Genomic DNA, 27,484 nt, shown 5'->3' on the forward strand with positions numbered 1-27,484 from the left:
ACTTGCCTTTCTCTGAGGGAGTGATGAAGTTAATAATCATTAAAATAATTTGACTATTTAGTTTAATGTTCAAGGCACTGTAAAGAGCTCAATATCAGAAAGAGTTTCTGGCTATCTAAACTACAAGTTCAAAAGCCTTCTATATAAGAAAACTATTTACCAACACTGGAAATAATAGAATAAAATATGCTAGAATTAGCAAGGCACGGTGTCAGTAGATTCCAATTCTGATGCAAGATGCCACATTATCTGCAAATTAGTCCTGCTTATGATTTTCCAATTAAACTGGTTGCGTTCCATGTTGTGGTTCTACAGTCTGAGATCTTCCCAAATCTCTTTCATATCTCATCCCTTGATTTCCTTATCAATGGGGGTCTGACACCCAAAGCGATTTGTTTCTCTGATGTTCAAATTCATAGTTCTTTTATAGGAGACGATAATGAAGCAAGTGAGATCTTTTTGGGCAAAAATTCAAGAAAACCAAGAAAGTTAAATGAGGAGAGCAGGAAAACCAACCAGTGGATTGTAAGTATTAGGCCTTTTCCCTCAGATTCAGCCTCAGACAGACATGCTACAAATGTATCCACTTACCACTTGAGTGGAAATCATCTTGGTTAGGATGTGAGGAAGGTTTTTCTCATGGCTTCCAATCCTGAGGGTACAATGCAGCATTGATTACTGCTCAGAGAGAGTGGTCAGGCTATGGAGTAGGGAGGTTTGGTACTAAAGACTAATTGAAAAACTTAATACTGCAAAAAATTATCTGTGAATCACCATAAATTCCAATGACTCTCATTTAGGTTGTCCAATATCAAAGGGTGTATATTGAAGAAATGATGAATAATAACCTTTCTTCGAGTGTTTTAGGAAGTCATATAATGAATAAAAGAGGTTTAAGAAAAGAATAAATTTGGCTTCAAATATTGTTAAGAAACAATAAAAATAAATGAAAGAAAGGGAGGAATGATTGATTTCATGGTTCTGAGAAGTGGGGAGACATGAGTTTATGTACATAGCTTATGGTAGGATACATCAGTCAATGTAGGCTCAGTGGCTGAAGTTCGTAATCCCTATGATTTGGGACTGCTACAACAGGAAAGGGTTTTAAAGACGAATTTCCCTTGAATGATTATTTGTTTTTAAATCCTGTGATGAAATATTTGCTATTAGAAAGCTCAATTGTATTTTCCTCTTTAAAGGAGTGAGTCAGAGCAGCGGCACATGCCCCAGTGTGTGAGCTCAGAGCTCAGTGCTCAACCCATCACTGGACTAATGGACAGATTTCATGACCTCCAGGTGAGTGTCAACCTGCTGAAGGGATGAACACACAGTGTCCTTCAGGCATGGCTTTCTTTCTTTTCTTTCTTTCTTTCTTTCTTTCTTTCTTTCTTTCTTTCTTTCTTTCTCTCTCTCTCTCTCCCCCCACCCTCTCTCCTCCCTCTCTCTCTCTCTCTCTATCTCCCTCCCTCCCTCTCTCTCTATTTCACCAAAGCTGGAAGGCAATGGTGCAATCTCGGCTCACTGCAACCTCCACCTCCCAGGTTCAAGCGATTCTCCTGTCTCAGCCACCCGAGTAGCTTTAATAACAGGCACCCACCATCATGCACAGATAATTTTTTTTTTTTTTTGTATTTTGTAGAGCTGGGGTTTCGCCATGTTGTCCAGGCTGGTATTGAACTCCTGACCTCAGGTGATCTGCCCGTCATGACCTCTCAAAGTGCTGGGAGTACAGGCATGAGCCACCACTCTTGGCCTCAGGCATGGTTTTACTACAGGCAATTTTTTGTTATTTATTAATCTTTCATCTAATAAAAGGGAACAGACTGTAAAGAGCATTTATAAGCATACTTAGTAATACAGTTCTTATGATCATATGGAAAAAATAAATGAAAGCTGACGTAATGGTAAACGTCATTCAGTTTCCTCTTGAGTCTGGGCCTTTTGGGTCTGGGTCCCTCTGTGCAGCCAAGGCAGGTCAGATGGAGAGAGATGGTCCAGACCTGGCCAAATGGGTTCTACATGAGCCTTCTGGGTCAACACTGCCTTTCAATAAAGACCTGGGCTGTGATGACTCCAGCCGTGTTCTCCACCACAGTGGGCGGAGTGCTCATAGTGAGTCCTTGGGCCATGGGAGACCCCATTATATACATTGAAAAACATGCCATCAAAGCATTTCCCATCTGACACTGCCCGGGGCCCATAACAAGCTACAGCAGCATCATAACATTTGCCAGCATGAAGCCCGGTATCCTTTCAGTTTATCCGTGTGTATGAGTAAACACACTTACACTCACCTGTGCATACCCTCACATCATAGTGTACACTGTCCACAGTGGCACCACCTGCTACTGAGGGCCGTGACTTTTATCAAGTCTTATTTCAAGCTGGCTCAGCATGAGGAAATTGTGTATGCAACACTGACTTTCAGCTGAGTCACTCAAAAATTAGTAAAATCATTTCAGGTAGTGTGTGTTTTTCTTTTTCCTGCTTTCAAAAACAACCTCCAGAAGAGATTTTTAGCCACTTATTTAAAATGTTAATGAAGGAACCTGTGAGTGCAGGGGCACAGAAACGAGCAGCTGATTTAAGTCATTCCAACGCATAAGCAAGTTCCAAATGCACTGAGAGGTGAGGAGGCGAAGATGCAAAGGGTGCCTTGGGAAGAACTGCTTTTGCGGTAAGCCCTTGGCGCCTCCCAGCATGCCCGCTGCGATGGCATTCAACCCACTGCAGTCGTCGTCATCAAGGTGACTTTGTTGTTTTAGAAGGATCTGTTGTGCTCAGGGTTCCACCTTTCCTTCACTAGACCATGGCCCTCCAGGCAGTTCTAGGCAGGCCCCAGCGAAAATGTACTGGGGTAGAAACCAAGGACCAGGCCCACAGAAACAAGGATCCCAGGGGCTTCCAAGGGGGAGTGCTGACTGCCAGGTGCAGAATCCATAGAATTACCCACCATGGGAGCCAGAAGGACCTGCACAAATCCCTGGGGAGTGTGTAAGAATTTCCCCAAATACTATAAAAGAGAAAAGTGCTCATATTTTATCACGTGAAAGACTAATGATGTCTAGGAGCTGACACAGAACAGGAGGACTCTGACCACCGCAGGATCAGCGAGATGTGTCAGGACAGAAATGAGCAAGCTTGAGTCTCCAGGCACACCTGGGGAAAGAGTAATGCAAGGCACACATCAGGGCTGTGACTCACTCCTCAAAGCAGGTTTGGGTCCCCAGGGTAAGAGTGAAGAGACAGCCTCCCCACATCATGTAGTGTGGACGGCAGGGCTGCAGGGGATGTAGTCCTCTTGCCGGTGGGCTGCCAGAGACCTGGCAGCCAGACCCACTTCTTAGTGAGGGCACATTTATTTCCTCTCTGGGATGCATTTCATCGTATTCACTTTCTACCCACGATTCTTCCTGACAGCCTGAAACAGCAGACTTTGCATCCTTTTCAGGCCTGGGATCTGGCCTTACCCCAGGGGCTTCTGTTTCACCCACAATAGACTCGCCTCCACACCGGAGACCTGGTCACTGCTGACAGCAGGGAGAGAAGAAGGCAGAGGGGTCCAGCACGGCCCTCCTGCATTCATAAATCCTATTTTCCAATGAACATCACGAACCCCCTGTCTCCTGCTCCCAGGAGAAGCCTCAGGTCTCAGGAGTGGTCAATGCTGAGATGACAAAGCGATTGAAATTCTGATCTCCATAGTCTTGAGGCCTCTAGTGTTGCCAGGAGATGTCAGGAGGAGCTCCAGAAGAAAGAGGCACAGGATGTTTCACACTGCTTTTCCCAAGTGCAGCCAAGGGACAGCCTCTGCACACCAAGGTAATTCTAGATGATTGGCTCCACGCTCTTCCCTCCTCCTTTCTAGTGACTTTAGTGCTGGCTGACTGTAGAACACTTTATTCACAGAAGCAAGCAGAAAAAATTGTCACTCTTAATTCACATGCTCCAACGTCAGACCAGGAGTGACCGGTTCTGGAGGGAAGTGCCAGGACTGGCTCATTTGTGTTCTCATCAGCCGCCTCCATGCACATGGAGGTGGATTTCACTGGTGTTGATACATGCTTTCACATCCACAAGAGGCTCTCCAAGGGACAGAAGTGACTTCACACCCACCGCAAACTATTTCTGCTGCCAGAGTCCCCAATCTCCAATCACCAAAAAAATTCTCCACCAAGGGACGAGCTCCACCCATCTCACTTGTAATCAGTAGCATCGACATTGTCTGAGAAATATTTATCCTGTCCAATTTAAGCTTAATGTTCACAAACACTAAAAAGTAGTAAAATAGACTTTAGCTTTTCCTTTAACTATATTTATATATAAATCCCTGAGAAGGTAGCTGTCAACTTGAAATTCACTATGTACAGTTAATTAACATCAGGGTGCAGGGAGGGACCCTAAGCCCCATCCCTGTGCACAGCAGGGGCTGGGCTGTCATTGCAAGAGAGCAAACCTGGTCTCCCTTCTGAGCAAAGAGAAGGGGGTGGGAGGGGCACGGCAGTGTAGGAATTCTTAGCCATCAGCACAGATGCTGGCAGGCCTGCTGTTCACTCACTCTGGGGGCCTGGAGGTCCCACCATGATAACACCACATTGCCTCACAGAGGCCCCTGCTTTTCTGTCCTTGGTAGACCTCAGGGTAGGTGGTGCCAGGGATGATAAAGAACTTCACCAACTGGGAGAAGAAAACAGGCAAAGGAAGGAAGGGTGAATGAGGAAGAAGAGATGAGGCAACAGGGGTGGGAGAACGTGGTGATGAAGCCAGTGGGGACAGTGTGGTGGCAACTGACAGGAGAGGAGAAGGGGGTCCATGCTCATCAGACCTTCCTTCCTGAACAACATGAGGGGTGCAGGGAGGGCGAGCCCTCAGTGAGTGAATGCAGCAGTTCAAAGAAACAAAAATAGACAAAAATAATCAATGTTCTCCTAGGACACCAGGTTTTTAGAGAGGCCACTGTGAGACCTCTGAATGCCTAATGCCCAATAGTGCTGAGTGGGTAAGTGACAAGAAGCCTGCACCGCCCCGCCCCCCCCACCGCCAGGCCTGTGCACCTCCTGAGACCGAGGAGCCTGTGTCACCAGTACCTAGGGCTAGAAGAAAGGGCTTCCAAATGGCTCAGGAAGATGAGTGGGCATTTCACTCCACCTCTGGGACCAGATGACCACACCTCCCCTGAGGAATCCCTTACCCAAAATAATTGAACAAAATAATGTTGCTTAAATATAAACTGGCTCATCTGATCACCCCGACACTGACCCAGGACACCCCCCTCAAGGTGGCTCCAGTTCCCCATCATCTAGACTTTTCTCCCTGCCCTCCCACACTCCCTGAGCCTGGCTGGAGGCCTGCTTGTCCCCTCTGCTGCCCACTCCAAAGAGAATAAGAAACCAAGAGCATGGGCTCGCCATAGGTCAAGGAAAGAGGCTTGGTGACACTTCCTTTGACTTGGAGAATTCCTCTACTAGCAAATCTGCTTCCACATGGCAAAAATGAGAAGTGCTGGGCCAGTAGCCATGCACACAGCTGCAGAAGCTACCTGGACCTGCCTCATGGGCCAAATGGAACGGCTGCCCATAGGCAAGCCATGTCTAGAGTGAGTCCAGAGAGACCAGGGAGAGTCTGGGATCCAATCAGGGATGACCCTTCTTTCAGTTGGGTCTGGTGCGTTTTCAAAATCCAGTCTTTCCATTGGGGCCATACCAAAGCTCCAGGGGAGGTCAGGCTTCCCAGTCCCACCAGAACCCCCCCATGAAGTTGTCCTTTTCTCTCAAGTTGCATACACTGGCCAGGTAAAGGCAGCTTCTACTCACCAGGCAAGTGGCCAGCTCACCTTCGGATTTGCCAAAGAAATCTGGGTCCTGCCCCATACTTGCTGGCTTGGCAGGCTTTTCAAAATGCAGGTATCTCTGGAGCTGTTTTGTGGACACCAGGAGCATTACTTGACAAGCTCTGTGCTGGCCCCAAGGTACCCTGTGCACCTGGGTAAGGCTGGAACACATTGGGAACAGGGACCCAACATGTCCACTCTGGAACAGTGTGGGACCTGGGGAAATTGCCAGTTTTTTGCTGTCCTACCAATGCTATTCTACACATCCCTGGAGACTATGAGCATCGGTTACAGTGTGGTGGTGGCTGGTCAGGACCAGAAATGTCCATTTTTCACCTGGAAGCAGCAGACACCCAAGGCTTACTGTAGAAGTGGGGGCTCCATACCATTCCCAGTGTCAACTTCCCATGGCAGAAACAGGAAGGAATGTCTGGCAACCCACCAAGGGTCAGATGCCACATCAGCCCGAGCGAAGCTGCCAGACACTAGCTGTTCCAATGACAATTAGACATTCTTGGGAAGGTGGAGCCATTTGTGAGAGCTCAGGATGGGTGTCCTGGAAGTGCCACTTCAAGGCGACTGAGGCCTCTCAAAATCCCTGTGTTAGAGCTGCAGCTCTCCATGTGGGCTGCAGTGCAGTCACCTATGGAGCTTTAGGACAGGCCCAGGGCTCAGCTCCCCGGACCAGTGCCTTCAGAACTTTCGCAGCAGGGATAGCCGGCTTGGAAAGGCATGCCTGGGAGACCATGTGACACTGCCTGGCTGGGTCCTGGGCTGACAGAGGTGAGCGTGGAGCTCGCAGTGACTTGGTAATGCTGTGAATTATGTACGTGTGGCAGGAAGGTGCCACAATGCCAAGGCCCCACGTCTTGGAAATTCCATGAGGTCCGCATGAGGTTGAACTAAACACCAAGTGCAGTCCTGAAAGGAAAAATAAAAGAAATACCCACATAAGGGACTCTTTGGAACTGAGTCTGGAAGAGAGGGCTGTCTGGTCCACTGCAGGAGAATTTGCCTAAAATAAGTTTGCTTCCCATTGCATTCTCTTTGCTTGTTCTAAACATCACCTCCCCCCTATTTTAATTTGCATCATTCTGGGCTCCTTACTCTTGTTGCATCCTTTTTTTACATTTGAAGGATGTCTGGATTCGATTTACTTAAGAGCATATATGGCTTAATTCTGTATTTCTGGTAATCATCTATTACATTTCCCCCATTTTATCAAATGACACTTTTCCCTCATATCTACTTTTACTATGTAAAAGATTTTCTATACAGTTTATCTAAAACTCCTTGATTAAACAGAGTTTAATTCTAGCAATACATACATGCTTATCTCTGCATTGTTTTATAATTTGATGAGAAATGTTTTTCCCCAATATATGACTGTATGGATAATACTTTTTAAAAAGATACAATAAAATATGATATCTCTTTCTCACTTGATCATGTGGCTGAATGAGTCAATCCCTCCATCAAACAGAAATATCCGGCATCACTTAATCTAATTAATAAAAACATCCAGTGTGCATGTGCACCCACAATGAGAAGACCAACACAAACAGCCAAAAAGGAGAGAATCCCATGATTTCTGTGTAAACTCCTACAGATATCATAAATATTTATTGCTAGAAACAGTATTTTAAATAAAAGGTCTTCAGGCAGGTGTATTAAAACTGCCTTGGATACAAGGGGCCCTATCACTTGTAAAACTTGGCAAATTGGATAACAATTAAAAATACAAAATCACACAGAAAATACTCTTTAATAAATTGAGGTTTTTTTGATTGAGACGGAGTTTGGCTCTTGTTGCCCAGGCCAGAGTGCGATGGCGCGATCTTGGCTCCCTGCCACCTCTGCCTCCTGGGTTCAAGCGATTCTCCTGCCTCAGCCTCCCGAGTAGCTGGGATTACAGACATGTGCCACCATGCTCGGCTAATTTTGTATTTTTAGTAGAGATGGGGTTTCTCCATGTTGGTCAGGCTACTCTCAGACTCCCAACCTCAGGTGATCCGCCCGCCTCGGCCTCCCAAAGTGCTGGGATTACAGGCGTGAGCCACCGCGCCCTGCTTAATAAATTGATCTTTAAAAACATCTTAATTGAGGTTCTCTAAAGGGAGCCTTTTAGGCAACATGCCCGCTAGGTGTACTGATTGCTAGGGTGGCTGGTGTCAGGCGAATCGATGTGGCTCCCCCAGCTCCTTCCTGGGAGCATTCTAGAAAGACAGCGTGGAAATGCGCGCGGCCTGGTGGTCCCGGGAGCGGCCATGGTGCCCAGCCCCGCGGCCTCACCCTGCCCTCGAACCCCGTGTCAAGCACCCGCGGATTCTCACGTCCTCTTCTTCCAGGGCGGCGGGCGCTTCTCCTGCACCTTGGCCTGGCGCTTCTTCTCGGCCTCCTCAGCCTCCGGTTTCTCCTCCGTGGCCACCTTGTAAGGCTAGTTGGGTATTCGCAGGTGGCCACTGTCCTTGGTGCTGCCCTTCCGCGCCGGCCTCTGGGTCTGGAAGGTGGGCGCGGGCGCCTTGCTGAGGCGGATCCCGGGCACCACCACGCCAGGCCGCAAGCTGCTCCGCAGCAGGCGCTGCAGGGGCAGGAGGCTGGCCTTCCGCGGGGCGGGGTCGACAGAGCCCCAGGACCCCGGCAGCGGGGCAGGTGGGAGGCCGGCTCTTGGGGAGCCCTGCCGGGAGCCCGCGGCCTCTGGGCAGGGCCGCTTGTGCTGCTCTGCGCCCTCTGCTTCGCCCGCCTCCTGCGCCTGCCTCCCCACCCCCCGCCGCGTCGCCAGAATTTCCTCAGCCGCCAGGATTTCCTGCACCGCCAGCTGCCTCTTCCCCACGCACAGGGAGCTCTGGGGGCACACGGTCTGGCACGCGAGGGCCACGGCGGGGCTGTTAGAGGCTGATGATCATCCTGACCATGTGGTCCAGGGCGCCCCGGTCCTCCGGGCCACGCACGGAACGCCGCGTCAGCGCGGACAGCTCGCAGTCCCTGACCCTCTGCAGGCAGTTCTTCGAGCCCTTGGGCTTCCGCGCCCTCTCGTGGAGCGGAGGCAGCTCAAGCTGGTACTTTTTCCCCAACCGCTGCTGGCAGGGGCGCTCCAGGAGCCTCTGCATGAGGCGGACGTGTAAGTGGCCACTCCTCTGGCGACATCCCACGGCGGGGGCCCTCGCGTGGACACCCGCCCCTGCTAGCTCAGGGCTCGAATGCGATCGGTTCCACCCTGCATGGCGGCTTTCAACCCGAACGCGTGCATCCTTCAAGGTCAAGACCCAGGACATAGTTCAACAAGTAGTTGGTGATGATAGAGTGCCCTGACTGGGCCAGAACAGCCTCTTTAGTAAAACAGCGCAGGAAAGTTATGAAACAGATGCTCAGCTCCTTTCTTCATTTTCGCTTTAATTCCGTGATGCCTCTGTGTCCGTCTGACGACATCTCTCCTGGGGTCTGGGACTCTGCTGGTCTTCAATGCCTACTGAGAAGGGTTCCTGGCCATCATCAGGCATGAAAACCTCAAGGCCCTCCGTCCTCAACGTGGGATCCCTGGGCCAGCGGCATCAGCCTCACCAGGAAACCTGTTCTTCTGCTTATTCTTGGGCCCCACCCCAGGCCTATTCAAAGAAAGACTCCAGGGGCAGGGCTTGGCAGCCTGTGTTTCCACCAGATCTGTGTTAAAGCTCAAATGAACCATGCCAGGTGATGCTGACGCAGGAAGCGCAAGGCTGAGAGCCAGTGTCTAAGGCAACTGTGCCCATGGGGTCAGGGGCAGCTCCTGCCTGTGCAGCTATGATTAGGGTTGCGTTCCCCTCCCTGTCCTGCCAGTTGACTTCAATGTGGGGGCACTCAGCTAAGGCCACCAGGGTATATCCACAAAGTCGTGATCGCAGGCGACATCAAGGTCGGTCTAGCCATTGTGGTCAGTCTCCTGCGCCTTCTCAACGCTCACCCCCCGCCGCACCAACGTCTGCAGCAGCCCCACGCCTCCAGGACGCCCTCCTCCAGGCCGTTCTCCACGTCCTCGATGCCGTGCTCCTCCTCCTCCTGGAAAGGGTAGAAAGAGTCGTCCCAGGTGATGCTGCGGGTGTCGGGCAGACTGGAGAAGTCCCGGAACTCTTTGTAGTCAGCGCGGTCCTCCTCGACCTGTGTGCCTAGGAGTGGGGACTGCGGTGGCGGGGTCATGCAGCGCGCCCCGCCACCCTGCGGCTGGATCCCAGCCAGCAGTACCATGCCGGCGGCCGGAGGGGTGGGCGGGGGGCCGAGGCTCTGTCCGGGAAAGTCTGGTGCGCGCCAAGTTCCCTGCTTCTTGCTTCTGCGTCCCCAGGGAAGCCCTAGCTCCCGCCATCAGCCCGGTGGAAACCTCCCTTCTTTTACATTATTTTGTTTTTATTTTAATTTTTTAGGACATTGATAAAATCACTTTCTGATTTTTGAAATTAAAAATTAAATAATTTTCAAGTTTACCCTTTTTAAAATGTTTCACTATTTTAATGCTTTTATTTTTTGTATATTTTAATTATTGTAATTTACATCTTCAATTATTATGGAAGATTTTAGAAAAGTCTTTTCACATAATAAAGTCTAATTAATTAACTATTATTCTCTCCTCTATCTCAAATACGTACTTTAACCTTTCAGAACACTTTATGTTTTGAGACTCTTGTTACTTATGTGACATTTTAAATATTATTCTTCACTCTTCTAGTGAATTTTTAATGTCATTCAAAGGGTACATCTTTCTATAGTGAGAATTAAACAGTTCTCAAAAATGTTCTCAAGTATTAGGAATTTCACCTTCCAATGGTATGTTAAGTATGTTCTCCTTCCCTTCTAATGCATATTCCCCATTCCCCACCCCCTGCTAATTTTGTATTTTAAGTAAAGACAAAGTTTTACCATGTTGAACAGGCCAGTCTTGAACTCTTGACCTCAAGTGATCCACCTGCCTAGGCCTCCCAAAATGCTGGGATTACAAAAACAGCAACTAAATGCTGGAATGGTGACTGGGAAATTGTCTAGAGTCTCCATTGATTATCCTCCTCATAACAAGGCAGAAAGCCTTCCTCAGAATTATCTGGACTGACATTACTCATTGTCCAGAACTGTTAAGAGACTCCTGCAACCAGAGCTGTGAGTCTCAAATGTGCTCTTCAATAATGCAGTAGAAGGCCTGAGTTTCCACATAGTAGTATCCTTGAATGCCTGGAGAATTTTAAGGCATAAGAACGTACTGATCCTATGAACTATATGTTTTGTAAAATCTCAGGTTATGTGAGGTGTTTGGACAAATTAAGTTTCAGGGTGATATCCACTATTGAGACAGAAAATTAGTCTAAAGAATTAAGACCTCAAAATCCAGAATGAGAAAAAATTGTTTTGCTTAGAGCCTCCTTATAATTGTCTTACTTGTTTTATAGATTTATGTCTATAAATCTATAAGCACTAGAGGACAAGCTCTACCTGATACAGCTGGCCTAGACATATGCAGATTTATTAATTATAGAAGAAAGAATTATACCTTTCAGGTAAAATGGCTACAAAAAATAATTAGTTGCTGTTTTTGAGACAAGTTCTCACTCTGTCACCCAGGCTGCAGTGCAATGGCACAATCAGAACTCACTGCAGTTTTATACTCCTGGACTCAAGCAATCCTCCCAACTCAGCCTCCTGAGAAGCTGGGACAACAGGTGCACACCACCACTCAAGGCTAATTTTCTGTTTATTTTTTGGTAGAGATAAGGTCTTACTATATTGCCCAGGCTGATCTCAAACTCCTGGCCTCCATTGATTTTTCTGCCTTGGCCTGCCAAAGCACTGGGATTATAAGTATGGCCACTGTAACCAGCTTTAGATCAATTTTATTTCATACAGATAGCTTCCCAACTAAAAATATTTTATGAGAATTCTCTTAATTCAGCAAAGCAATGTTATTACTGACCCAGTCTTCACTTATTTTCAGCTTACATGCAGGAACAAAATTACCTTTATTTTTTAATTTGTTTTATTTTATATTTTCAAGGTGCACAATATGTCGCTTTGAGATACATATGCGTAAGGAAATGATTACTATAATGAAGAAAATTAACAAATGGATCATATCACTTAGCTCTGCTTCTTTTTGATGATAAGAACACCAAAAATCTAGTCCCTCAGAATATTTCCCAAAAACAATACAAGATTATCTAATATACCTACAGGTTGTACATCAGATTCATTTATTCTACATTACTGCACCTTTACAACTTTTGCCCTTCATTTACCTATTTTCTTCCCACCAATATAACCACCTTTTTGAATGTATTAAACTTATAAAAATAGATTTCAAATATGAGTGGGACCATGAAGTATTTTTCTCTGTGTGTCTGTCTCATTTCACTTAGGAAACCTACCATTTACATGTCTCCTAAATTTAGTACAGAAATAAAGTGCTAGTCAAGAATGTGTCTCTGTTTTGTTAGATTAATTTTTTTCCAAGTTATCCTCTTTACAATTTTTACTTTTTGTACCATAGAAGAGTGAAAATTCTTGTATTTAAAAACACTGTAACCAGGCTATTGATAAATAACTTCTTTTAGGGATAAAAATCTCAGGAAGTTCAAGATTTATGTATTAATGATTGACAATGTTCTTAGTGTTCTCTCTTTGATTTATTTCAATTGTAAGTAAGTCTTGGTGATATGCTAACATAAATTCTGATAGGTGAAGAGAATAAATAAAGTAAGTATCTCTAGGAGAATCAATACGATAAGATTATCTTGGTTAAATGGCTAAGAAAATGTGGTAAATAGACCCAAAAACTGTTTCATCTTCCAAAATCAGAGTCAAATACTAAGTGATCGTAAAGTAGCTAATTCTGTCTTTCTGCCAAAGTGAATCTGAGCTAAAGTAGAAGAATGTCAGGAATAAATTTTTCCTTGAAATTTAGCAACAAATAATGTAATTAAATTTTGAGGCTTTGACTGTTGCATAGAGTTTTAGCATCAACAGAAAAGCTCACAAAACATAGGTGACAATCAAAAAGGAGTGCTGGGTTGGAGCCCTAAGGTGAGTAATTTTATCATCTCAGATCACTTGGAAAAAAGCAGCGAGTCCAAAAGAAGCTGGTGATAAGCTTTCTCTCTGCTAACCCCTAATGTTCTGCATGAAATATGTGGAGGCAGAAGAGAGACAGTTTATTATAGTCTACGTGGCATAGAGTGAAGGAATAAGAGAATATTTCTGATAAGTATTTTCAAAATTTGGAGAATCATTCCTATCCAAATCGTTCATTTAAGGGACTAAAATACAAATAAGATGTTTCTTGCCACATAATCCTCAGCTAGCCAGGCTCTAAAAAGGACAACACTGGACACCTCGACAGTGGTAAAAAGCAGGGTTTACTCACTCTTGAATAACTAAGAACTGGTGCTAACCTTAGGCAGCAGCTTATCTATTTGATTGAGGTTCAGCTTTGTTTCACTGAACAAATCTCTTGGGTTATTTTGAGCTGTGCCAGTCATTTAATTTGTTTTCTGAATCAAACGATAAGAATAAATATGGCTTAGAGTGTAAACAGCATTCCCAGATACATTACAACTTGGAGTCCCATCTGCCTAATTTTGAACCTATAGGACAGGAATAAAAGCATTGTGAGAAACACCAGGTGATTTCCTTAAAGCCAAATACTCTTGTCCCTCCTACTTTTTTTCTGGCTTTCGTGCTGCATTGGACATGGCAATAAATGGGAGTTTCCTGCACACAGAGGTAAAATTCACTTGTTGAAGATGTCAGTCTTCTTCTTGACCAACTCCTATATTGGTACAAACATGTTAGAGAAATGCACCTTCTGAATCATTTCTAAGTCAATAATATATTCTGGGTTGTTTAACATGTATAAAATAGTGAGTGATTCGTTTACATTTAGGTTAATTTGAGGACATGGCAAGATCAGAAGTTTTGGGAGTCTAGGCTCACATTAATATTATTTTGAGGTCCCCTCATTTGGGTAATAGATTCTGGGAAAGATGACTGAGTAGGTTATTTGAAGTTACCACAGAGCATAGACTCTCTGGGCCTCTTCTCCCTTCACTTCTGGAGAGAACATCTTCAAGACTCAGACTTTACCAGGACATTAATTAATGACAAAACGACTCACTGGGTTTTTCATTACAGAAGAAATAGAAAATGCTTTCCAGATGGTAAGGAAATAATATCTTTAGAAACTGACTCCAAATTTCACACTGAACTTAGTGAAAGATGCATCTTGTGAAATGTCCTACATACTTCTATTTTTTTTACAGAGTTCTGGAGACCTATTACACAGGTGAGTGTTTACCTAGATTTTAGCATATATTCTTTCAGTTTCCATGAATATCAAAGCAGGCTCTACCAAAGTCATGGTATAAATGATTAAGATACTGATACTACCTTTTTTTTGCATCTGCTTTCACTCTCACACCAGAAAAGACAAGAACACTAAATAAATAAATAAACAAATAAATGAATAAATAAATAAACAAATAAATATATAAATAAATAGTGAAATAAAAAAATATTTATTCCTGATTTTGTTTTATTGCTTAAAAGCCTGCATAGGTGAAAGATAAAGTTTTGTTTTGTGGATGGTGAGAAAGTCACCAGAGGAAGAAGGAGAGAAGTGGGGGAAGCATTTTAGCAGTGAAAAAGTTGATGATTTGTTGTTCATACCTACATACATATCAGTTAACAGTCCTGAAAAATAGGTTGAAGAAACTGTGTAGTGTTAGAACTGTATAAGTCTCTAGGGAAGTCTCTAGTTTCTAAAAGGCAGGTCTATCTGCCTAGAACAAGTTTCACATTCTTTATCTTGAAAAGGAAGCAGCAGATGCAGCAGTCTCCCCAGAACCCCGCTATTTCAGACAAAGATGTCAGGGGAGTCTGCCAAGAAGTGGAACTCAGAATTTCATTTCCAAATATTCTCAAGGCCATAAGGCTAAGGAACCTTACACATGTGGGGCAGAAAAAAAGAAAGATCAGACTGAATTCTGACTCAGACTCTCCCACTATGCTTTAAAATTTGGAAACTGTAAATAGAAATTAATTCCAAAAAGGAAGTAATAATTTTTGAATAATCCAATTTGTGGATTCAAAGGATTCTCATGAACTGGCTTTTAAATAGAAATAGTGATTTTTATTTATTTTATGGCTGTAGATGTTGTAACTGCAGGTTTTTCCTTCCAGGAGTGAGTCCGTGCTGCTGCACATGTCCCAGCCTCTGAATCTAGAGCTCAGGGCAGGGCCCATCACTGGACTGAGGGACAGGCTCATCCAATTCTGAGGTAAGTCTCCACCCATAGGCAGCACTCCCACTATCTAAATATTATTACTGTTAGGACCACATAGGTAATATTTCACCCTTTATCAAATATTTTACTTCCTTATAGACATAAGTGAACAACATAATCATGCAACCCTTTTGTATCTGTGTCTGTATAGTCAGATTTATAGCATTAAGTTTGAAAGATAGTGAAAAACAAATACATTTTGGCCTCATATGTACTGAGTAATGTAATGGGAAAAACCAGTAGTGTAGCAAATTTTAAAAAGGAGCAAATGGAACAATGCTCAGAATGAAGGTGAGTTATTTAATGTTAAATACAAAATTTTACATTTCCTTAGTGTATTCATTTGAACAGCTAAGAACTGTTGTTTTGGGGATTATGGTTTAATGGGGATTGCTGGGGTTTTTTAATTTTTTAAATGGATGTTTATCATGAATTGTAAAAAAAATTAGTTAATGGGTAAACATAAAAACAAGAAATCGTTTTGTGAATACAAGTAAAATTACAAACAGAAAGAAGTTCAGTTTAATTGCAATATGAAAAGCTACAGGTTAAGTTTAAAATCCAGCTTTTCAGCCCCAAGCTAGCATGGAGGACCACAGAGAGACTGGTAAAAGATTTTACAGAAATCTGCTTTAAATTGTCACTTATGACATGTACTTACGGATTTTTATCCAGTCATCAAGAGCAGTTCTTGAGTAACTGAAAATCTTCACATTCTTTCCAAAATGATAGCACTAGTTTTTAAGAATAAGAAACATTTCTAAATAATGATCTTGATAACAGCATACTATTTAGGGCATATAATGTGCAAATTTTGCTTTGAAAATTGGATTGAAAGAAGTTGGTCCTTACATTTGGCTCTCAATATGTAAGTTTTCAAACCATTTTTAATACCTGTGGTTATTGTTTTGTTTGTCTTGTAGTTAAACTTAATCATCTCTATGCTTTATTAGAAGTTACAAGCAAAATTGTCCTTGTGACTTTACATTTCCTGGTAAATTAACTTCTTGATAGAACAATTTTCGCTTATTGACACATGTCTATGCATGTTTTGTTTCTTTCTCTTTTATTTATTTATTTATTTTTGCAGTGGATATTACTCTGAATCACGATGAGCCAACAGTCATATCTTTCGATGTGGAGATTTGAGAAGCATGTGTATTGGATGTGATGTCCAAATCCGCCCCATATCACTGCAACACCTACAAGTTTTCTTGCATGGGGTGCTCAGACTTTCACCTCCGGCAAATATTACTGGGAGGTCCATGTGGGGGACTCTTGGAATTGGGCTTTTGGTGTCTGTAATAAGTACTGGAAAGGGAAGAATCAGAATGACAATATATATGGAGAGGAGGGACTCCTTAGTCTTGGATGTGTCAAGAATGACATTCAGTGCAGTCTCTTTACCACCTCCCCACTTACACTGCAATATATCCCAAGACCTACCAGCCGCATAGGATTATTCCTGGATTGTGAAGCTAGAACTGTGAGCTTCGTTGATGTTAATCAAAGCTGCATTATATACATCATTCCTAATAGCTCCTTCTCACCTCCTCTCAGGCCTACCTTTCGGTGTGTTCACCTCTGACCAGAGATAAATCAGAAATGTGTTCATCTGCTGTGAGAACCTCTTTATTCCAGGAAGCCCTCTTCCTTGTGCCTTATCAAACAGGACAAATAGGTTCTGTTTTATGTCTTGAATTGCCTCCTAATGTTATTAAAACTCATTTATTGTGTTACTATTAAAAATGGTAAAAACACTAAAAGTATATGTTTGGGTTCTTTATTAATTTTTGAAAAATCATCATTCATGATCATGGCATAAAATATATTGTTTTTTTTTCTTTATTTCTGACTGCCACTGAGTGAAATAATAGATGACAGACATGTCTGAATGGAGTTAAAATCAATGGAAGAGAGTCGGGATCTTTTGCTTCATGCAAAAGCTTGGAGTGAAGTCTTAATGATAGCTGGGAAATGTTTTTCTTTCTCTTTACCTAACTATATTGCACTTCTCCATCACATTTCATTTTACTAATCTATCCTTTGAGTTAATATTATTTGACCTTCCATGCTGGGCTTCATTTTGGAATTCTCACCACATAGATAAATAATCCTGCATTATTAGTGTGCTCTTCTACATTGAAATACACAAGGTGTTCAGAACAATGCTGGATTAATTGAATTTTTAAAAATAACTAAATATTGACTCCTACCTCAAAACACACACAGTCATTTCCAAATAGATTCAAGTCCTGAAGGTAAGGGGAACATGATACAATATTCTCACAAGGATTTCTTAACCAGGACAAAAATTAACAATTAAAAAAATTAGTTGGTTTATATTAATGATGACTTCTGTGTTTCAAAAAACATGATACAAGAATTGAAATGCAAACCATTAGTGGAGAAAGATATTCACCCGAACATATATAAAATAAAATGCAATACATGTGCATGATGAATACTTAAAATGTATTTTAAGTATTTTTCCAGATTCTTCCAGAGTGGCACAGAATAAACTCGGATGGCAGAGTCAATGATGAGAGTAGCTGTGGAAATGGGAAACCGTTTTTTGGAGGCAGTAGTAATGCTGCGAACTTATGAAAACAACCAAGTATTCAGTAGCAATTAAAATGTGTCTCCATAAGATTATTTTACAGATGCATATCTGAAATCTGAAATTTGGGAGAACATTCTGCTAATGTTTTCTAGTGAAAAAATACAGCTGGAAGAAAGAAGGGAGGGAAGATGAAGGAGAGAGAAATAGAATGCATTTGAGAGAAAATGCTATTTAGACTAAAATAGAATACTGCAGATACCATGACAAAGTGGTTAAGGTGTGTCTTATGGAGCAGAAATGGCAGAAAATACCACAGTAAAGAGATTTACCATTGGATTGTTAGTTCCGGCTTTTATTCTGTCAATGTTGTGGCTTCTAAACACATCAGTAATCTCCTTTGATCCATGTGCTAATTAACAACCAACACTCTGCCCCCTCTCTCAGATTCTTTCATCGTTTTAAACCTAATCTAATTCTAATCCGGCTGGTCACTGTAACACATGTAATCACCTAAGAATTTTAAAAATATTTTTGATGAATAAATGAAAAATTAGCTAGGTGCAATGGCATAAACCTCTAGTCTTTTTTACTTTGAAAGCTGAAGTGGGAGGATTACTTGAGCCCTGGAATTCAAGGCTGCGGTGAGCTAAGACTGTGCCACTGCACTCCAGAGGGTGAAACTTTCTTTGGTATAAATAAATAAATGTGCACTTAGAGGAATGCTTGTGCCTTGGGAAGAAACTCAAGAAACAGTTTAATCAACTTTAGTTAATTTCTAGCATATGTTTACTCTGATAAGATTGATGATAGATATGCCTCATTCAGGCAGTGGTTTTCAGGATGATAGTGTGATGCTAATTTAATCAGTGATGAAAAGGTGTGTACTAAATATTGCATAAACCTAATCATCTCTGTCTCCACCTTTCTTAATACCCTAAATATCACTAAAGAGGTGGGTGTGGTCTTCAAAGATTCACATAAAAGGATGTAGAAGAGACAAGCTCAGATTTCTCCAGAGGAGGACAGCACTTAGAGTTAACTGCATTCAGGTGATGACCTCTGAAAGTCAACTCTGCAGGGAATGAGCTCCTGATTTTGGGGAGTACTTAAAAGAATTTTTTCTTGGAAGAATTACTGCAGGAAACATTCATAGAACCTTGGGGTGAGTGCAACTTCTATGGAGAAAATTATTTCTCTCTTCCTTTAAAATAGTAAATTACAGTGATAAAAATATCTAACTGTCTAAACTTACCGAATGATCTTATTTGTAACTCATATTATTGCTATTCATTTTATGACATGAGGTTATGACATGAGGTTATTGTTGTCATTTTGTGTGTTCCAAAAGTGTTTAATATATTTTTGAAAAATTTCAGATATCTAGTGTTTGCTGCAATAGATTTGTACGCATCATGGATATATGGAATTCACATTAAAACATATATATGTGTACTGCATGTACTAATATTGGTACACTTAATTAAGTAAAAAGGATAATTATTGAATACTGTAAATGTTGTGCTTTCATAACCTTAAGCTTTTAGACATGATTTTAAGTTACTGAGGCAATGATGAGTTAAAAATGGTGATACTAAAGGAAATAAGAATGCTCTCCAAAATACCCTAGCTTAAAAATCAAAACACGATTGTTTAGCAGATAACTGTATAAGGAATGATTTGATACTTGATACTAGCTGTCATTTTAATTGAGGCTTACCTCAGATGAAACTGTGAAAAATTCCTTGAAATGGCTCAGATGGCCTCTGAAAAATATTTGCAATTCTTAAATTTTCACTCTTGGCACTTAAATTTAGCAGTGTTTAGTAAAAGAGTGTAAGGTAAAGGACTTCAAACTGCCAAGGCAAAGATTACAGTTTGTATTGGTCAGGGTTCTCCAGAGACACAGAACCATAGGATGTGTACATAACTATAACTATATATATATATATACACCAAAAATACTTACAATTGTGGTACAATTGCCTATCGTATACCATACAGGTTTGTAGCCTAGGAACAATATGCTATACTGTATACCATAGGTGTGTAGTAGGCTATACCATCTAGGTTTGTGTAAGTATACCCTATGATGTTCAAACAATAACGAGACTGTCTAACGCGTCCCTCAGATCATATATCTGTCCTCACTCTACACATGACACTGTACAGGAGAGGAAGTCCACTAGGGGAATTTGTTCCCTTGATTATGGAGTCTGAGAAGTTGAACATAGGCTGTCATTAAGGTAGTGTCCTGGAGATACCAATATCCTGGCTGAGTTAGAATCAGCTTCAGGAGAAAGAGAGGAAACTGCCTTGTCTCTGCCCTTTATCTTCAGTCTGAGCTACCAGCTGATTGGATAGTGTCCACCCACATTGAGGGCTGCTGTTGCCCACTCAGCTCACCAACTTACATGACTCTCTGGAAACACCTTCACAGACTCACCCAGAAATCATGCTTTACCAGTTCTCCATGTATTATTTAATCCAGTCAAGTCAACACCTATAATTAACCATAATACCATAGTAATATAATGATATATATTTCAGTTTTTAAAAAACTGACTATATGTCAGTTCATAGTTTGAGTAGCCCAAAGAAGAAGTTAATTTAAGCCATAAGAAAAATAAACCCAACATTTTTCATTATTTATTTTATCTCCTAGTGATCCTAGACTGGTTTAATTGCTGTCTTTTTTTTTTCATCTGGTTGGTTGGTTTGTTCTGGGGTTGTTTTTGTTTTAAAGAGCCGGCTTCTCGGTCCCTCTCTCTAAAAATATGTCATAGCAACCTCTGACCATCTTCTCATGTTTTGTTACCCAATGTAGGTTTTCTACTCCTCTCCCATAGTCATTCAGTTGTTATTTGAAAGAGAAATAGGGACAAGCATGTTTCATTCTAGACCACTTCAGATTAAAACCCGAGTTTCATATCGACATCCAGGGAGTAGGTTTTTGAACAGATTTGCATTATGCTATGGGCAGGAACCAGGAGTAGAAGAGGTTGTGAGTCATCTAGTCAATAGTGTCTGCTAAAAAGCCTGAAGCCTCTCTTTGTGTATGAATTTTTCATTTTTGTTACAGAGGAAATAGTTTGTTCCGCTTTAATGAGCACTGTCAAGAAGAAAATATAGCTATCACATATCACCACATGTTCACGGATTTTCACCAACCCAGACCCCAAAATGACATGCTGCTCTTTCTTCTTCAGAAACATGAATTCTGGAATCTTGCAAGTCTTCCAGAGGGCACTCACCTGTCCCATCTGCATGAACTACTTCATAGACCCAGTCACCATAGACTGTGGGCACAGCTTTTGCCGGCCCTGTTTGTACCTCAACTGGCAAGACACGGCAGTTCTTGCTCAGTGCTCTGAATGCAAGAAGACAACGCGGCAGAGAAACCTCAACACTGACATTTGTTTGAAGAACATGGCTTTCATTGCCAGAAAAGCCAGCCTCCGGCAATTCCTTAGCTCTGAGGAGCAAATATGTGGGATGCACAGAGAGACAAAGAAGATGTTCTGTGAAGTGGACAAGAGCCTGCTCTGTTTGCTGTGCTCCAACTCTCAGGAGCACCGGAATCACATACACTGTCCCATTGAGTGGGCTGCTGAGGAACGCCGGGTAAGTGATGCCTCTGAAGATCTATTTCTATACAGGACACATGAAATTCTTGTAAGTCTATTTCCTTCGAAATTGGATGATGCCATCTCTGTGTCCCCTTAAGCATGTCTGTTATGAGCTTCCTTGACTTCACACCTCTCAGATTTGACAAACATGAGGAGAAACAAAGCAAACTCTCTTTTCTGTGGGTTAATTTGTCTCTCATTTTGGGTCCTTCGTATATCAGAGTGTGAATGATACTTTATTGTCCTCACGTGTGCTTCAATTCGTGGCTGTTTTGCAGGAGGAGCTCCTAAAAAAAATGCAGTCTTTATGGGAAAAAGCTTGTGAAAATCTCAGAAACCTGAACATGGAAACCACAAGAACCAGATGCTGGAAGGTTAGTACCGTATGACTCTACCTTCTCCGGGAACTTATAGTGAACAAATGGGTGACTCTTAAAATAGGAACTTGATCTCAACCCATAATGTTTCTGGAATTCAATAAACAAGGAAAAAACACTTGAGAAAAAAACACCCTAATTTTTTATATAAGTTAGCGTGACTCTTTGGTAGGATTTCTAATCAGACCACAGATGTTACCCAAGCGTGCTCATCTGTTTCCATACAAACCTATAGCAATACCCCAACAAATACAAGAAACTGGGCCACTTCACACTCTTCCCAATGGGCTGCCTGGATAAATTCTGGACACAAGAGTTATTTGTCAGTCATGGAAATTTCAGGTGACCCTTCTAAGGCTGAGTCAGTATGAATTTGAATCCTGGTGGGCAAGTAGATTGAAATGTGAGCTAAATTTCAGGCAGAAGGAGCAAGAGCACAACCTTAGAGAAAGCATGAAATGAAATATCAGCACTAATTAATATTGAATAAGCCATAACACATAATGGGAAAAGTGGCGAGAAATGTAGACTTGTGTCTTGATGAAGACAGAAATATGTGAGAAATATGGGAACTAGTATTTAATATAAGGAGAAGTCTAAGGACTTGAGAAGAATTCTAGAAATGATTTTCTCTTTGTGGATGTTTATATTGAGGGTATGATATCTGATATTCATTCATTAATTTATTCTAATATTCATTCATTGAAAGATATTTTATGAGTACCTAGCCTATGTCAAATATCAACTTAGAAAATTAAGGAGTAAAGAAGAAAGAAAACACACAAATCTTGCCATGGAAATGAGAAAAGCAAATGGTCACCATGCAAATATGTGAAGTACATGATGTGTTAGAGTGTAGTAGTGTCTTTGGAGAATAATCAAGCAGGAAAGTAGAAAAGGAGCACAGAGGCCAGGGACTGGGGATGAGGGTTTGAGTTTTAAATAGGGTGGTCAGAAAAAAGGCTCATGGAAAAATTCACACTGAAACAAAATCTTGATCAGGAGGAAATATGTATATCCTCCTGTTTGCCTTCCTCTTCCTCATAAATATATGAATATATATGTGTATCTGGGTGTTGGTACATATATATATATATATATATGGATACTTTTGAGGAATATATATACACACACACAGATACACATATATATTCCTCATATATCCATATATACCTATATTTGAGAAATATATATATGAGTACATATATGAGAAATATGTATATATATATGAAAATAATTCTAGGTATAGAAAACAGCATGTGCAGTAATATTTAATTTGCATTTATTTGGGGGTTTGAGGAACCACAAAGAAGCCCATGTTGCCGATTAGGGTGAGTTTGGAAGAGAATAAATGAAACCTTATTAGAATATGTTATGCTGGGTGAAATGCATTGAGTTGACAATGCTAGTCTGGGTCATGTCATCATTTGTCAGATAATGGTTTTACATAACTTGCCCCAATTCTCCAAAGTAGAAATAATGGTTTCTTACCTAGTCAATATAACTTGATAGTTTGATTCTTAAGCAAGAACTGTGTTTTCTTTCTATAAATGTGGTGTGGAAGAGGGAAATCCATTTTTATATAACTATCTTAGAAAACATTTTATCATTAATCAAGTAAATATAACTGGGCAGAAACAACTATGTTGATATTAGTACAGAAAAAAAGGAAAGGAATAAAATTTTGTGGAATCTGAGAATTGACAAGATTGAGGATTAAAATATTGGGTGTTTAGAATGCTAAGAGGAATCAGTGAAAATCAAGAGAAGATGGATAAAACATTTCTATTTTGACTAATTGTCACTTCAGGATTATGTGAGTTTAAGGATAGAAGCAATCAGAGCTGAATATCAGAAGATGCCTGCATTTCTCCATGAAGAAGAGCAACATCACTTGGAAAGGCTGCGAAAGGAGGGCGAGGACATTTTTCAGCAACTCAATGAAAGCAAAGCCAGAATGGAACATTCCAGGGAGCTTTTAAGAGGAATGTATGAGGATCTGAAGCAAATGTGCCATAAAGCAGATGTGGAGCTACTCCAGGTACGGACTGACCATGGGGTATCATGATGTTGAACATTCACATACATGGGTGTTTTTCCTCTCTCCTGAACTCCGTCTCCCCCTTCACTTCTGTTATTTGTTTCGAAAAACATGATTCCATAACTAATGCTACTTGGTTGGGAGGGTATAGCCTCTCCTAGTGATTCTACTAGACCGAAGGTCCCTCCTACTTTATCCACCAGCAACAAAACTTTGTAGAATGGCTAAGGTAACAGACAGCCCCAAGAAATATTTCCCATCAAAAGTCACTGATTAATTTAGGATTTTTGAAAGTGGAAAAAATGAGAAGTGATTCATTGGCATTTAGGCTAATTTGGAGACATGGCATGATGGAGAAGTTGGGGAATCTAGGATCACACTAATATTATTTTGGGGTCCACTCATTTTGGTAACAGGGCTTAGGGAAGAAGACTGAGTAGCTTCTTTATGGTTACCACAGAGCATAGACTCTGTGGGCCTCCTCTCCCTTCACTTGTAAAGAGAATGTCTTCAAGACTTAGACTTTATCAGGACATTAATTCATGACATATGATAGACTGGGATTTTCATGAGAAAAGAAACAGAAAATGCTTTCCAGGAGGGAACATTGTAGGAAAATAGTATCTTCAGAAACTGTCTCCAAATCTCACTCTGAACTTACTGGAAGATGCATCTTGTGGAAAGCGCTAAGCCTTTCTATTTTTTCTTTTTTTTACAGGCTTTTGGAGACATATTACACAGGTGAGTGCACACCAAGATTTTAGCAGATGCTTTCAGTTTCCACAAATATCAAGCAGGAACTTTGATATTGAAGATATAATTGATTCAGATAGTGATACTGCCTTGTGCTGGTTGTACTTTCTCCATCCCCCACCGCATGTAGTCATCTATTTTGTTGCCATACTCAGTGACTTTATTAAGCAGCTCAATGAAAGTTCTGCAAAACCAAAAAAATAAATAAATAAATAAATAAAACAAAAAATAAATAAACGAAAGGAAATAAAGGGAGTGAGCATCTGTATTCCTAATTTCCTTTTTATTGCTCAAAACATTCATATTTGAAAGAGAAAATATTACACTTTCTACATGGCTACAAAGTCAACCAGGGGAAGCCAGAGAGAAAAGGGGAAAGTATTTTAGCAGTGAAAAGTGTTGATGATTTCTAGTTTATATTTAAATATATAATTCTGAAAAACGGATGAAACAAACTATTCGGAATGTTTGAACAGTGTAGACCTCCAAAGAACCTCAACTACAAAAGGCAGATCTCCCTGCCTGGAGCAAGTTGCAACACCTTGGCCTTGAGAAGGGAGCAACAGATGCAGCAGTCTTAAAAATAACCCCACTTTTCCAGACAGTGATTTCAGGAATTTCTGGTGAGGTCTGGAACCCAGAATTTCATTTTTGATTATTCTCCCAGTCTTAAGACTAATGATCCTTACTAATTAGGAGCAATACGAAGAAAGATCCTAATGAATTCTCAGTCAGATAGACTTTTCCATCGTGCTTGAAAATGAGGAACTGTGAATAAGAATGGATTTGAAAAATAAAATGATAATTTTGGAATTAGCAAATGTGTGGGTTAAAGGGATTCTCATGAAATGTCTTTTAAATAAGAGTGGTGATTTTTATGTATTTTTTTTGGCTGTAGATGTGGTAACTCTATCTTTCTCCTTGCAGGTATGAGTCCCGGCTGCTGCAAGTGTCTGAGCCTGTGAATCCAGAGCTCAGTGCAGGGCCCATCACTGGACTGCTGGACAGGCTTAGTGGATTCAGAGGTGAGTGTCAGCCCATTGGCAGAATTCCCACAGTCTATTACTTCTTGTTAGAATCATGGGGGTAATATTTTACCCTTCATCAAATCTTTATTTCATTTCAGCAGGAAGTGAACCATATGACTATGCAACCCTTTTATATCTGTGTTTCTATTTATAGTCCAATTTATGACATGAAGAGTACAACATAGTGAAAAACAAATATGTTCTAGGCTCACATGGATAGAGTTATATATTGGGTAAATGGAATGACATAAGAAATAAAAAATTGAATAAATGGAAAAATGCTCAGAAGGAAGCACAATAATCCAAGGTTACATAAAAATTTTACATTTCTTTACTGTATTTCATTTGAATTGTTAAACACATTTCATTGGGGAATAGAGTTCACTGCAGTTTGTTGGAGTATTTGTACTTTCTTACAATAAATATATTTTATTGATATAATGTAAAATTTGACTTAACATGTAAAAAGAAAGAAGAAATTATTATGTAAATAGGAAGTAAAAATGGAAATGATAATTTCAGTTTAGTTACAACATGAAGAGCTACGTGTAAAATCCAAAATTCGGTTTCAGTCTAGAGCTAGCACGGATATCTGCAAAGTGACTGGTAAAAGATTTTGCAAAGATCTGCCTTAAGTTACCACTTATAATTTGAACATATGGACTTTTATCCAGTTATCTAGAGCGGTGCTTGAGTAAGCTAAAATCTTCCCATTCTTGCCAAAATTATATCACTAGTATTTAAGAACAAGAAATATTTTAATAATAATGACCTTGATAGCTAAAGGGCATTCAGGGCATAAAATAATTCACTTTTACATTGGAGATTGGATTGAAACAGGCTGGTCTTATATTCGACTCTCAATTTTTAAGTTTTCAATAAATTTTCAATGTCTGTTTCTAGGGTTTTGTTCTTCCTATAGAGAATATTAATCATCCTTATACTTTATTAAATGTTGTAGTCACAATTCTCCTGCCCTTGTAACTTCAAATTTCTTGGTAAAGTAAACTCTTGGTAGAACAACATTTCCCTCAAGAATTCTAATTTCTATTAATTACATGTATCTATATTTTTTAAAAATTATTTTTGCAGTTGATTTTACTCTGCAGCCTGAAAGAGCCAATAGTCATATCTTCCTGTGTGGAGATTTGAGAAGCATGAATGTTGGATGTGACCCTCAAGATGATCCCGATATCACTGCAAAATCTGAATGTTTTCTTGTATGGGGGGCTCAGGCTTTCACATCTGGCAAATATTATTGGGAGGTTCATATGGGGGACTCTTGGAATTGGGCTTTTGGTGTCTGTAACAATTATTGGAAAGAGAAGAGACAGAATGACAAGATAGATGGAAAGGAGGGACTCTTTCTTCTTGGATGTGTTAAGGAGGACACTCACTGCAGTCTCTTTACCACCTCCCCACTTGTGGTGCAATATGTTCCAAGACCTACCAGCACAGTAGGATTATTCCTGGATTGTGAAGGTAGAACCGTGAGCTTTGTTGATGTTGATCAAAGTTCCCTGATATACACCATCCCCAATTGCTCCTTCTCACCTCCTCTCAGGCCTATCTTTTGCTGTAGTCACTTCTGACCAGAGAAAAGTCAGAAATGTGTCTGTATGCTCTGGGAACCTGTTTATCCCAGAAAGCCCTCTTTTTCGCACCTCATCAAACAGAACAAATAAGTTATATTTAATGTCTTTAGTTGCATTCTAATGTCATCAAAACTCATTTATAGTGTTTCTATTAAATATGGTGAAAACATTAAAACCATGTGTATTGATTCCTTTTTAAATCATTTTTGGAAAATCATTACCCATGATGTATGGCATAGAATATATTCTCTGGTTTTTAATTATTTCTGAATGTCACAAAGTGAAATAATAGATGACAGAGTTGTCTAAATGAAGTTAAAATCAATGGAAGAAAGTAGAGATCTTGGGCTTCATGAAAAAAGTTGCAGTAAAAAGACT

General features: G+C 41.0%; 1 protein-coding gene and 2 pseudogenes across 1 annotated transcript; 2 read left to right on the forward strand and 1 right to left on the reverse strand.

Annotated features, from left to right (window-relative positions):
* Nucleotides 1–1,815: 1,815 nt before the first annotated feature.
* On the reverse strand, nt 1,816–10,470 carry LOC100967289 (ankyrin repeat domain-containing protein 33B-like; annotated as a pseudogene).
* A 3,468-nt stretch (nt 10,471–13,938) lies between these two features.
* Nucleotides 13,939–17,101, forward strand: LOC103785022 (tripartite motif-containing protein 49D-like; annotated as a pseudogene).
* Nucleotides 17,102–18,760: 1,659 nt separating this feature from the next.
* On the forward strand, nt 18,761–27,281 carry TRIM51 (tripartite motif-containing 51). The gene is made up of 7 exons (XM_034932634.3): nt 18,761–18,848; nt 20,893–21,307; nt 21,591–21,686; nt 23,500–23,730; nt 24,449–24,471; nt 25,411–25,508; nt 26,604–27,281. Exons 2-7 carry the CDS (start codon nt 20,897–20,899, stop codon nt 27,101–27,103), a joined length of 1,359 nt encoding a protein of 452 aa, XP_034788525.1. The 5' UTR covers nt 18,761–18,848; nt 20,893–20,896; the 3' UTR covers nt 27,104–27,281.
* Nucleotides 27,282–27,484: the final 203 nt, after the last annotated feature.

This window comes from Pan paniscus, chromosome 9 (assembly GCF_029289425.2).
Source record: "Pan paniscus chromosome 9, NHGRI_mPanPan1-v2.0_pri, whole genome shotgun sequence".
Lineage (NCBI taxonomy): Eukaryota > Metazoa > Chordata > Mammalia > Primates > Hominidae > Pan > Pan paniscus.